Genomic DNA, 12,732 nt, shown 5'->3' on the forward strand with positions numbered 1-12,732 from the left:
AAAAAAAAAAAAAAGGAAGGAAAAGACGAATGAAACAAAGAAAAATATAAAGAAGAAGGAAAGAGAGACACCCCAAAAGAGATTAATCGCGCATGGGATTACGCGCGCGAGCCAGCGAGCGACAGAAGAAAAAAAAAAAAACTAAAATAGTACGTCTACTAAGATTATAACGTGGTAAAACCACACGATCGATGAGATGCGGTCCGATCCGATGGCGACGAATGAGAAAAGAAAAAAAAAAAAAAAAAAAGTAGTCGTTGCATCACCTCTATTCGTTGGCCATCGATCGCTTTTTACTAGAGGTATCGCCATCACTACTACCCTTACCGTAAGTAGCTGCTTGCACTAGTCTACATAACTCTACCTATCTTTAGATGCCTATTGATACTCGTCAGTCAGTCCAATCATGTCCAACTCTGCTTTGGTCCAATGGAGTGGAGTGTCTTTGCTACCTAGGTATCTAGATGTATGTCCGGTCCACCTTGATATTTCACCTAGGTGCCTTTTGTCCTCTCTCGCTTTCTTTCCTTGCTAGACCTTATAGTCCCTTGCTATCTACTCTAAACCTTTGGATTAAGTTTCCTGTTTTGATCTTTCTATGCCCTAGGTATGCCCGTTCTTGCCATTTACCTCTACCTATCTACCTACCTACCTATCTATCTCTCTATTGATTTACCCCCTTTTCCATCTGACTCGTGTGACTTCCACTTCATTTTCTTTCTTTCGTTCTCGTTCTTTCTCTCTACTTCTTTCTCTGTCCACCGGATGAACCAGGAGATAGGTAGACATCACCATTCCACACAACCAGGTCCAAGTTGAGTGACGTGCCGGAGATACAGATGGAGATACAGATGGAGAGACTAGTAGATACAGGTGGGGAGTTATAGGTACACGCTATGAAAACGCTACTATAAAAAAAAAACTAAAAAAGAAAAAGCAAAAAAGAAGAGAAAAAAAAACGAAAAAAAAAAAGAAAAAAAAAAAAACCGGCGGCCACATGGATCAGTTACCACAAGACTTGATAAACAGAAATGTCACACAAATCTCCTCCGAATACTCATTTAGTCCACACCTGGCGAGACAGATAGACCCTTTTTTTTTTTTTTTTTTTTTTTTTTTTTCCACGGGGTATTCTAGTCTTGATCATCCATCTCCTGGACAATACCTACTGATCTCCGACGGATATCGGGGTATATAGGTAGTGGGAACATCCTCGAGTGGTAGCATGATCGAGGGCCGTGTACCATAGACTACGGGCGGGAGACTCCCTCCGCTTGAGGCAACGGGGAATATGTGTTTGTTGAGATCTCGCGAATCTTATATAATTTCGCGAACCCTTAAGACTTTTACAAACTTGTATCGCATATCTACCGAAGCGAAGCGAAGATTGTCGATGAAAGTCGTAAGGTAAGAGCAGCTGATTTTGGATGTAACTGTCGGGAATTATAGAGCCATCTTGGACCATATCTGATGTTTTTTTTTTTTTTCAGGAGAATCGTCAAAGGGTAACATTAGGTAGGTAGATACCCAGGGAATCGTCACAGACGTAGACCCAGTTGAACAGAAAGAGGCAGGATATACCCGGGGGTGATGTTGTCCAAAACAGAATCACTACAATCTAGATCGAGGCTGTGGTCCTCCCTGCCCGGAATGATGATGGCAATTGCTGACTTGGTTAGATATCTCCTTTCAGATATGACCTTGTCCCATCAGGTTCGTGGCATGTTCCTCCTAGATCTAGTATACACCCGCCGTCCTCTTTTTCAATAAGATATCACAGTTCGTCCCGATAATACTCCTCCTTACTCCCCTCCTCGCTTCCACTTCCGCTTCCCTCCCCATTTCCCCCCTTCTTACTCTCCTTTTGGTCTTTCCCAGCTTCAGCTGGCTCTCCCCCCTCATCTTCATCTTCATACCAAACAAACACCTCCTTTCCCTCCTCCGCAACCGCCCCGTCATCCTCATCCCCCGAAACATCGGCATAAAACTCCCACACAATCTCGCCCCCTGCCTCCCTCTCATCATTCAAATTCCTATCAGGATCCAACCCCGCCGCTCTGATTTCCTCTCTGAGTGCGTCCAGGGTCTGCTGATCCAACCCCAGCTTATCGATATCTCTTTCCGAAATCCTCATTTTCTTCATTTCTTTCTGGCCACTTTGTCCTTTACCTGCTCCTGCTGCTTTCCTGCCCTTGCCTGCTTTTGGGTGGTGGTTGTTGTTGTTGTTGTTGTTGTCGTCGCCATAATCACCAAAGACATCCGCTTTGAAGGCCGCTTTGGTCAGTGCCTCGAGAAGGTTCCCTTGCTGTGCTTCTTGTCGTTGCTGTTGTAGATGACGCGGGAGGGGGAGGACGTGGGTCGAGGGAAGGATGCGGCGCGCACCAATGGGGATGCCGGCTACCGTTAAGCCTTGGTATGAGAGCTTTTCGGGTGATCCCGATTCTGACCCCTGCTTTTGGTCTTCGGTAGTGACGGCAGCTGCAGCAGCTGCTGCTGAGTCGATGGTGTTTTTCCTCCGCTGGTTGAAAGACAGGGCTTCCTCGTCGGAGGTGATGATCTGCCGACAAGTAATCGGGTGCGCCTTGGTTTCCTTGGGCGGGAGGAAGGCAACGTCGGCGCAGAGTCGGGGGGTGTGGATGACCATTAGATAGGCACAGGTGGTGACTTCCTTGATCCAGCCGATCCTATCGCCCGAGAGGGCTGGGTTGCAGTGGTACTGAATCTCGATCGTGCGTGGACGGCCCGTAAGGTCGCAAATGGTGCCCCCGTCTAGTCGCTGGACGAGGTAGCGCTGGTTGTCTTTCGCCTGGAGCTCGGTGTTGGGAGGTGGGGAGAGCTGCTTCTGTTCGTTATTGGGGACTTCAATCTGCTTCCCCTTTTGGGAGTGGGAGGAAGGCGGCAAGGATGTCCCGAGAATGTACTCCTGGCTGTTCTTGTCGCGCAAAGGGGGGCCGCCTTTCGGGTTGGGTACGGCGTGGTATTGCACGATGGACTTGCCGTAGCAGTATTGGTAGCTCCACCAGCCGCTGACGAAGTGAAGGCATTGATTCTCCAGGCCGCGCATCAGCTCCCATCCTTTGTTATAGGCGCGAGTGACTTCGCGGGCTTCTTCGGCTTTGGCAAGCTCGGTCGCAGTCTTGTTCAGAGCGGGCGGCGGGGCGATGATGGGGATCGAGCAGAGGTAGCGCATGGGCGGGTGAGCAATGAGCTCGTACGTTTCTCTAAGCGGCGAAGTGCCGCCTATGCTCTCGTCGCCATTGTCGGTGTCGGCGTTTGCCGTCGCGGATTCGCGGATCGCACTGGTCAGATCGGTTCTTGTCGTCGAGCCATCGTGTGCGCCGTCGCTCGCTGGGGTCGGCTTGGGTGTCTTGTTGGCTGCTTCGAGGAGAGCAAAGGCGTCGGCCTCGAAGACATAACTGTCGGAAAAGATGACTTCAAACTGGGCAGATGGGGGATTGATGTCAGCATCACTTCGATACTTTTGGTGAGCGGGCAAAGCCAAGACGCACCTGGGGATGTGCCAGCAGATCTTGGTGGATGCTGAAGCTGGCGGGCTGTCGAGCACTGCCAAACGGCAGCGAGCTCAGAGCTAGGAGAGCTAGGCTTGGACGGCGCATGATGCCGCTGGTGATGAATGTGCCCTCACATGTACAGTCAGTTGAAAGGAGAGGTCAGGAATTCGGAAGATCCGGATCCTTAATGTTTTGGTTGGGTTGGTTTCCGAGGCAAGATGGTGAAGCTTCCCGCCGCCGCCGTCGTTCGCATAGACGGCCAGGTTGCTTCCCCCCAAATGCCAATGCCGCCAGCTCGCGTCTTTGATAAGGTGTCCTTATCGTTGCTGCCAAATCGGGCGCTGATTCCGCCTGCCGCCATTATGGGGCCTGTTAGTGTTAGTACGTGGGGGACTAGCTAACAGCTCAAGGTATTGTACCTGCCGCGAGAGTGTTAGTGCGTCGCCAGATCGAAACAGCACAGGTAGTCTGATCACCCCAAGGCAGCTTCTCACCTCGCAACAACATCACACCGTTAAAGCTCTTCGTGACAAATTCAACTTGCGAATAACTTCATTTCTATTATCGATCACACCATCGGAGACATCAGCTTGCCTCAAAAAGACCCGTCTCGAGCCGAGCCTTTCCCGAACCCCGCCATAACGAGGGACCGGGGAGCGACGGGACTCACCCCATCTCACTTTCTCCGGTCCTCCACTCCATGGCTCGTCTCATCCCTCCCCGACCTCCCGTCCTCAGCTGAACCATCCGCGATCTCGATCCGCACCTTCGCTAATGTCCTAGGACGTCCGCTCTTCCCCCACGTGTGTTGGAAAAAAAATGGCCCAGGTCCAAACGACATTTCAAGTGTAAATCCCGAGCTAGGTATGTTTGAGATTTATCCAACCCCTATCCATGTCTAGGCATCCTGGAGACATCGAGATCGTTGACTTTTTTTTTCCCCGTGGGGTTTCGCGCCAGGTGTTCGAGCCGCCTTTCATGACTAGTTCTACACACTACTTACTTAGATCACTGACCACATGTTCGTCACAAAGAAGCAAGACGTAAAAATACCAAATCACATCACTGCATCCCATAAACATTGTTCGCAAATGTCTCGGTCCACCACTGTTTTTTTTGGCTTCACATTACGAAATGATTTAGTTCTCAGTCAGTGAGTGTGATGATGATGATGATGATGATGACGATGATGATGTTGATGTGGATAAACATTCGATGATCCCACCAACCAACCAACCTCTCCCACCTCCATTTTTCTCCTCTCATGATTTTTTTTAATCGATGCGATGCGATGCGATGTAATGCAGTCCTTCGAACCCGGACTGTCGCTATCCGAGACATCTCGCGCAAGTTTTTAAACAACATCTGGGGAACTGAATCTTGCTTAGGTAGTTTTCCAAACAAGCTTCAGTTCCTTCCAAGCTACATACATACCTGCCTTCCTAAGCGCGAGGGAGGATAGGTACCTACCTAACGGGTAGCCGCATTTGGCTTTGCAGCGAACACCTATGTACCACTATCTAACCCCCAGGAAAATCACATCACCGGTGATGATGATGATGATGATGATGGTGGACGGGAACTTGCTGGTGGTCAACTAGAACTAGTTTTTTTTGGATGGCAGGCAGGCAGGCTGGGGGCCGATCAGGATGTGCGAGATCCGGTGCTGGACAACGACTGAGAGTCTTCTTAAGTCTAGACGCTACGAGTATCCGACGTTTAATGCCCAAGGCGAAATAGGTCGAGGTAGGTACTTAGCGGTAGCCAGCCAAATGGAAAGTGGAAGCACGATGATGTGGATCTAGATCTTGTGCGACGTAAACTTCCTGAAACTGGAACTACCATCCTGTGTCTTTTTGGTTTGTCTATACTCACAAATTTGACATGAATCGTCCCCATGTCGAAATCCAGTGTGTTTAGTTTGTTGAAACGCTTATTTCTTTAATATTTTAAAGGTTCCGTAAGGAAGAAATAAGTGTTTCTGTCTAAAGCGGTCCAATACCATTAATTGCGGAGCCGGTGGCCCACTTTCTACCCAATTGGGAGATTCTGGGAGTTTAGCAAAACTCGAGGCCCGTGCATTCAACTAAGAAATTGTTTTCCGATATTGCAATTGAAATTGCTCCTCAACCAATGCGTGCATCGAGTTGCAACTAGTTGCAAAAGTTTCGCAGTTTTTTTCTGATTATTTTGATATCTATAATGAATCTTCCCGATAGGTATTTATTGAGAAAATGGAAAAGTAAAGAGTCGTTACTACCTATATAATAAAGAAAAAAAAGACTCACTGCAACTACCAATCGAGCTGGTAGCTTAACGGAGTGATTTAAGCTTAGATGTAGTGATTCACTTCCTTAGGGTATAAGTTCAATCCCATTTATTAGCTAAAAAAAAATTTATTTTAGAAAATAGACATTATAATATAAATAATAATATGTAGAAAGTGAATTGAATAAAATAATATTCCTAAATTAAATGTGAAGTGTATCTAAGTAGTAGATATAGTATTATAAAATAGAAAAAAAAGAAAAGAGAAAAAAAAGAAAAGAAAAAAAAGGAAAAAAAAGGAACAAAAAAGAAAAAAAAAAAAGAAAAAAAAAGAAGAAAAAAAAAAAGGGAAAAAAAAAGGTAAAATAAAGATAAATTGAAGAAAGCAAAAAATATAGACATATTAAAAGAAGTCAATAATGAATATAAAATTGAAATGAAAGGAAAAATTAGTAAAAAGAGTAATAAGGAAGGAAGGAAGCTTTATAAGTAAGAAAAAGAAAATATAAAGAAAAGAATCTTCCATACCGAAAATACTCTAAAGAAAGACTTTTTTTTAGAAATAAAGAAGTAATTCTAAGCGTTTCACTGTCTTCATTGGGTATATAAGGCTCTGCCCAAGGAAAGACTATGTTTCATGTTTCATGAGGATTCTGGTAAATAGGTGCACAATGATGTGGACCGAATCTTGTACAACCTTGTTCCTTGAGTTTGAGTTTCCCTATGAATCCTGCATCCTAGTCTCAGTCAGACCCACTAACCTCCAAAACCACCCCACCCCACCCGTTTCTACGGTAGTAGGTCTAAACTAATTTTGAATATTTCGGCCGTTAGCTACTGTGGGGCCCAACTATTACAATTGAATTTTGCTCTGGTTAGAATTAAGATACACTTTAATTTTAGTTATTTATTCTTACTAGAGTGAAACCCCTAAAGTTATAATATATAATACATCCGTTTTCGTTCTCCGTAATTCTAACTAGAGCGAAACCCTTAAAGTTGCAATGTATGATTTATCCGTTTTTATTTACTATAATTCCAATTAGAATAACGTATATAGACTTACGATATTTAATTTACTTAATATAATTTACTATTCGTTTTAGGAAACGGCCGTTTTAACTTTACTTAATAACCTTTCTACGCTTGCGTCTAATTTACCCTTCTTTTTATTTGAATTTAGTATTCTCCCGAATATTCTAATTGTAGTAACATATTCGATTTATATATATTTAAACCCTAGGGCTTTAATTCTAACCCTTTACCGCAGCCCTTTAACCTCCCCGAACCTAATTAAATATAGCCTACTACTATAAAATTAGAGTAATTTAAATATTACTAATTAAGATTAATATTTTATTTATTTTACTTAAAAGTATTGGGTATATTTATATTCTAGGGGGATATTAAAACCCTTTATCCGTAGTTGGGTTAAAATAATTCGAAGTAATAATTAACTATTAAAATCTTATATTAAATAATTTATTAATACGCTATACAATAATTATATATACGAAGTTTTCTATTATAGCGGCGTTATAATATACTTTAGTAATAAGGGTAATTTATATAATATAAAAAGCCTTTGTTGGGAATTAATATTTTTTTTTAAATATATTGATTTATTCTTATTTTTCGCGAAATTTAGTACCTCTTCTACTTTATAGGGGGACTAGCTATATAATATTGCGGATTTGTACGATATATAATAGATTACGTTAGTTATTAAATAGTATATTAACAGCCTATTTAAATATATATTTAAATTATATTCGCTTCTTATAGGCTTAATATAGTATACTTGCGCCTATAAGAAAATGTAGGGATTATAAGTTCGTTATAGCAATTATATTTCGTTTATAATATATATAATTTTAGCTATTATTATATATGTCGTTGCCCCCGGTAAATCCGATTTCTTCTTGTAAATTATAGGTTTATATTTGTGTACTAATAGTATTATTAAATATATTTAAGATACTTTATTTATTTTCGGTATTTATATATTTTATATTAGGATTATAGTAATAATTAAAATTCTTATAGTTTTTGTAATAGTTAGTGCCGTCGATTATTTATTTTGTAATTTATATTAATACTTCTAGGCCAACCTTAAATATATTATTTTTAATCCTACTTTTATTATTATATATAATAATTATAATTATTTGGATATAGTTTAGGGTTTAGGCACTAGCCGATAGGATATAATACGTAACTTTACAATTTATTTATTAATAGGTAATTTTAATATTTAAGGCCTGTTCTAATCTAATTAATTTCGGCCTACTATTCCCTTCCAATTATATTGGGTTATTCTAGCTTTTATATAAATACTATAATTATTTCGCCCCGCTATAAATTATTTAGTTATAGAGAAATTAAAGTCCTTCTTTCCGTTTATTGGCGAATAGGGCTTTCTTCCCGCTTATTGTTTCCTTAAGGTTAAATAATATTGTATATTTAAAAATTATATTCTTTAAACGCCCGCTATTAATAAAAATAAGGGTAAATTTACTAATATTTATTATTTATACGATAGATTATTTTTCGATTTATTTAATATAAATTAAGCGTAGTTTGGCGATAGGCTTTTCTTTATTTACAGTAATTAGAAGATAATATTATATATTTATAAAATTATATTAGTATAGTTAAAGGTATAGAGTATATATAATTATAAATAGTAGATAATCTTTATTTCTATATTCTTCTATATTAAAATGAATTTTGTTAATTTAATTTTTTGGTATTTTTGGCCTCTTATAAAGTAGGATACTTATAGCCTTAGGAGGGTTAAAAAAGTAAAATAGTTTAAAACCGAGTTCTACTATAGATTGAGATTCCTTTATAATATATTTTATTTTAGAATTCTTGCTTTTTTAATACGGAATCTCGTTAATAACAGGTTCCTAAATCTTACTACGCTTAATTGGGATAGTATTAAAATTACTATTACAATTGCCTTTTAAATTAATAGAATTACCTATTTATTTATATAGTTCAATTATATTTATAACGAAGTTTTTACTTTATAGGGATATATTAGTAAATATCCGGGGGGTAGCGATAATTATATTAATATACGATTTTATAGTATTTATTAATATTTGTATATTATTCGGCTATTATTTATTTTTATTCGCGCTATTTAGTTTAGTAATTATAGGATACTCTAGTAGATTATTAATTACCTACTACTTTTCTTTTATAATAGAAAGGGTACTAATTATAGGCTTAAGATATTCTATTTTTTATAGCTCCTTCGACCCGAAGTTATTAACCTAGAATTGTTTAATATTATTTTAAGGTTTAGATTAGTACAATATACTATAATTAGTAATTAGTAGAAAGAGATTGATTTGATGATGGAGTATGTTAATTGTTTATTTACTTTAAATATTAAGTATTATAAGAATTCGATGTACGATATTAAATTAATTTTTATAGAGCTATCGGCTATTGGGCCTCTTATTATAGCTATTCGTAGGGGGGTTGAATTAAAATTCGGGCGACCTAACAGTAGTAAATATACTAATTTATTAACCAATATTAATATTATTAATTATATATATACAATATATAGGAATAGGTTTGTATCGTAACACTATAGACCCTTAGATTCGAATAATTTTAATACGTTAAATCTATAGTACAATAGTTTATTTAAATTATTTTCGGGTACCCTCCGATAATTTAATTCTAAGGAGGTTCGGTTAGAAAAGGGGGAAGACTACAAATATTTTAGTCTATTTAATTACAAAAATAACGATCCTATTATTATTAATAATTAGAGTAATAGAATATTCGAAACGTTTAATTTAAAGGATAAAAGTAATAGTAAGTAAATTTAAATAATAATTATATTAAATTTTATTAGAATTAGTATCTTATAGTAGCTTACTTAACTAGTAGCTTATAATATAAAATTTCTATACAGTTCTACTATTATATTCTAAAAGTATTTAGTAACCTTCGTTCTAATTAAAGTCGATAGGTAAAGTTATACAATCGGACTTATATTTTACAATATTTATATACTACTAATCTTCGATATAATTGTTATTTAAAGTATTACTTATATATTAAGTATATAGATAGCTATTATACTTTATTATATACAATTAACCCTACGACCTATAGGTTGTATTCGAATTATTAGGATTTTTAAATTAGTAGCCTACTTATAATTTTCGCTCTAGTTCGAATTATAAAGTTATATTACAAATAGTTAATATAGTTACTATTTAATTAAATTTCCTAAATTGCCCTTTCCTAGCTTTTACTCTAATTAGAATTTATTTTGCGCAGCTAATAAATATTCTAATTAAATTCTATTTTACGCGGTAGGTAGGTATAGTAAACGTACTAATTAATTATATAATATATAGTCCGTATTTTAATTAGGTTAATATATTTACTTATTCCCTTTCCCCTTCTACTTCTCCTCCTCCCTCCTTTTCTTTCTTTCCTCCTCTCTTTCTTCCTTTTTATAACTTATCGATAAACTTTAATTAGAACAAAGGTATTTAAGTTTAGTAATAAATTTACTATTATTAGAATGAAATTAATTAATTAATAATCCCTTATAAATAGAAGTATAAGAATTATTAATATTACTAATATAGGGAAGGGACGATCTTCGGGTAGAGTTAGGCCTAAAGTTACGTTTAAAATTAGTAGGGATAACTTTAATAATTTTACTATTAAGAATTAGAACCTACTAATACTATATATAATTATCGAATCGATAGACCTTAATTTTTTATAGGCCCTATTATACCCTAACCTAAATTAGTATAAAGATAAGAAGAAATATAGTAGTAGTTATTCTAAATATGGAGGTTCTATTTTAGTTTGAAATTACTACCTACCCGCCGCCGGGTATTATAATTTGGACTGTATATGCATTATTTTGCCTAATATTCTAACTTAATTATTAGATACTAAATTCGATATTATTAATTAAGAACTTAGGCTTTTTTAAAGGTATATTAATTTGAGTATTGTATAGGTTAGGAGTATGCGAATCCCCGGCTAGTAATTTGTATATTAGTAGAACGTTAATTTAAAGTATAATAAGGCGGATACAATTTCCCTTTTAGGGTATTCTAATACTATAATATTTAATTAATATTATAATTATAATTATAAATTTTTCTAACGCCTCCTTTCGCTCTTATTAAAATAAATAATTGTACTATTATTAGAATAGAATCGATTATATAAATTGAAGCTCCCAACTTTAATTAGAGTAAAACCAATTTATAAAATTACTACCCGTTATATACGTCCATCCTTATACTTACTATATAGGCCCTTTAATATATTATTACTAATTATTTTATAGTAACTAATTAATTCGGGCTATTAATTTACTTTAAAAGGCTATATAATATTTAGGATTAGGTAGGTATTAAATTTATTAATATATACATTATATAAAAGAAGTATATTGAATTACTCTACGATTCTTTTTAATATACATATATAATACATATTATTGAAAGGGCCGAAATATCCTCCCTTCCGCTCTATACTATAGCTATCCAGTATAGAAATTTAACATTATTTAGTATAACGAACAAGATAAAATTAAATAAGGTTATAATTTTTAAATTAATTTGTACGATTTTCTTTATTACGCTCCGTTATTACTTAATACATTCGAAATACTAAAGCCTACTACACTTTTTAAAATATATTAAAAAGGACAACGTCGTTTTATATAGCAACTACTATATTAATAATTAGGTGCGAATCTTTTAAATATTTATATACTTTAATATATATTAATATAGTAATATTGCGCTAAGTTCAATATACGCTATTATTAAAGAAGAGGATATTTTTAGGCTATATATCTTCCTTACTAATGAGGAGACTTTTTTGGTGAAGTAGAATAGTAAATTCCTATATAATACTTAGTCTTTATAGGCCCTTTAATTTACTAATATTATCCGTAAGGATTACTGCAGATTAATTGCAATAAATATTTATAAACTAATTAAAAAGGAGTTAAAGAGGTTTAGCCGTTTGGATCCAATAGTAGTAAAAATGTATATTCGTAATACGTTCCTTATTACGAATAATATATATTCTAAGATTGTATTTAGTACTAAATTAGATTATTATAATATTAAAGACCTTATTGTAATTAGTACTTATTTCAACGAAGATTTAGCACTACGCTTTAATATATATATACTATTTACTTATATTAAGGATTTCGAAACTTAATAGTAATTAGCTCGTATAACGCTTCTATTTCGGAATATTAAGTAGTTTCTACTATTTTATTATAATAAAAATATTCCTACTTGCGTAAATTATTTAATAGTTGTAAACGATATAGTTAACCGATTTATTTAATATATTTAAATACCCAATAATATTTAGGAGGCTACTTAGGAGAAGGTTAAGAGTAATATTACGGTTGGAATAGCTATTAAGGGTTTAGTATAGTAGAAGTACCTATTAGCGAAGAAATTTACTAATTCTAATTTTATTTTTAGGGGTACCTGTACTTTTAAGTATAAAATTACTGAATTAGCACTGGAGGAGTCTCTTTAACTATTTAATTATAAAGTTTATACGGACTAGTATAATTGGGTAGATTAGAAGATTAATAGGATTAATTTATAATACCTATTCCCTTATTAAATTGTAAGTAAATTTAAATTAGTATTATATCCTCCCCTTTCGCTTTAGTTAGAATTAATTCTATTTACTCTAATTAGAATAAAACTTAGCTTACATTTTTCGTATTCTAATTAGAATAAAATTAAGGATTAGTTAATATACTATAAATACGTATATTATTTATTATATACTTTATTTACTTTTATAAAGAATTATACTAGTAAATAAAGTAGGTATTAGTAAAATGTTTATTTATAGTATAGTATTCTTTATAGAATATTATCGTTTTAAAGAATTGGAATGTAAATAG

At 35.5% G+C, this 12,732-nt stretch overlaps 1 protein-coding gene across 1 annotated transcript; it reads right to left on the reverse strand.

The window, feature by feature from the left end:
- Positions 1-1,394: 1,394 nt before the first annotated feature.
- Positions 1,395-3,769, reverse strand: NCU08445 (misfolded glycoproteins degradation protein Yos9). Its single transcript, XM_958322.2, has 2 exons — positions 3,510-3,769; positions 1,395-3,439 (listed from the first exon to the last, which is right to left on the reverse strand). The coding sequence occupies exons 1-2, from the start codon at positions 3,615-3,617 to the stop codon at positions 1,775-1,777; spliced, it is 1,773 nt and encodes a 590-aa protein (XP_963415.1). The 5' UTR covers positions 3,618-3,769; the 3' UTR covers positions 1,395-1,774.
- Positions 3,770-12,732: the final 8,963 nt, after the last annotated feature.

The sequence above is a fragment of the Neurospora crassa genome, linkage group II, assembly GCF_000182925.2.
Source record: "Neurospora crassa OR74A linkage group II, whole genome shotgun sequence".
In the NCBI taxonomy this organism is placed as follows: domain Eukaryota; kingdom Fungi; phylum Ascomycota; class Sordariomycetes; order Sordariales; family Sordariaceae; genus Neurospora; species Neurospora crassa.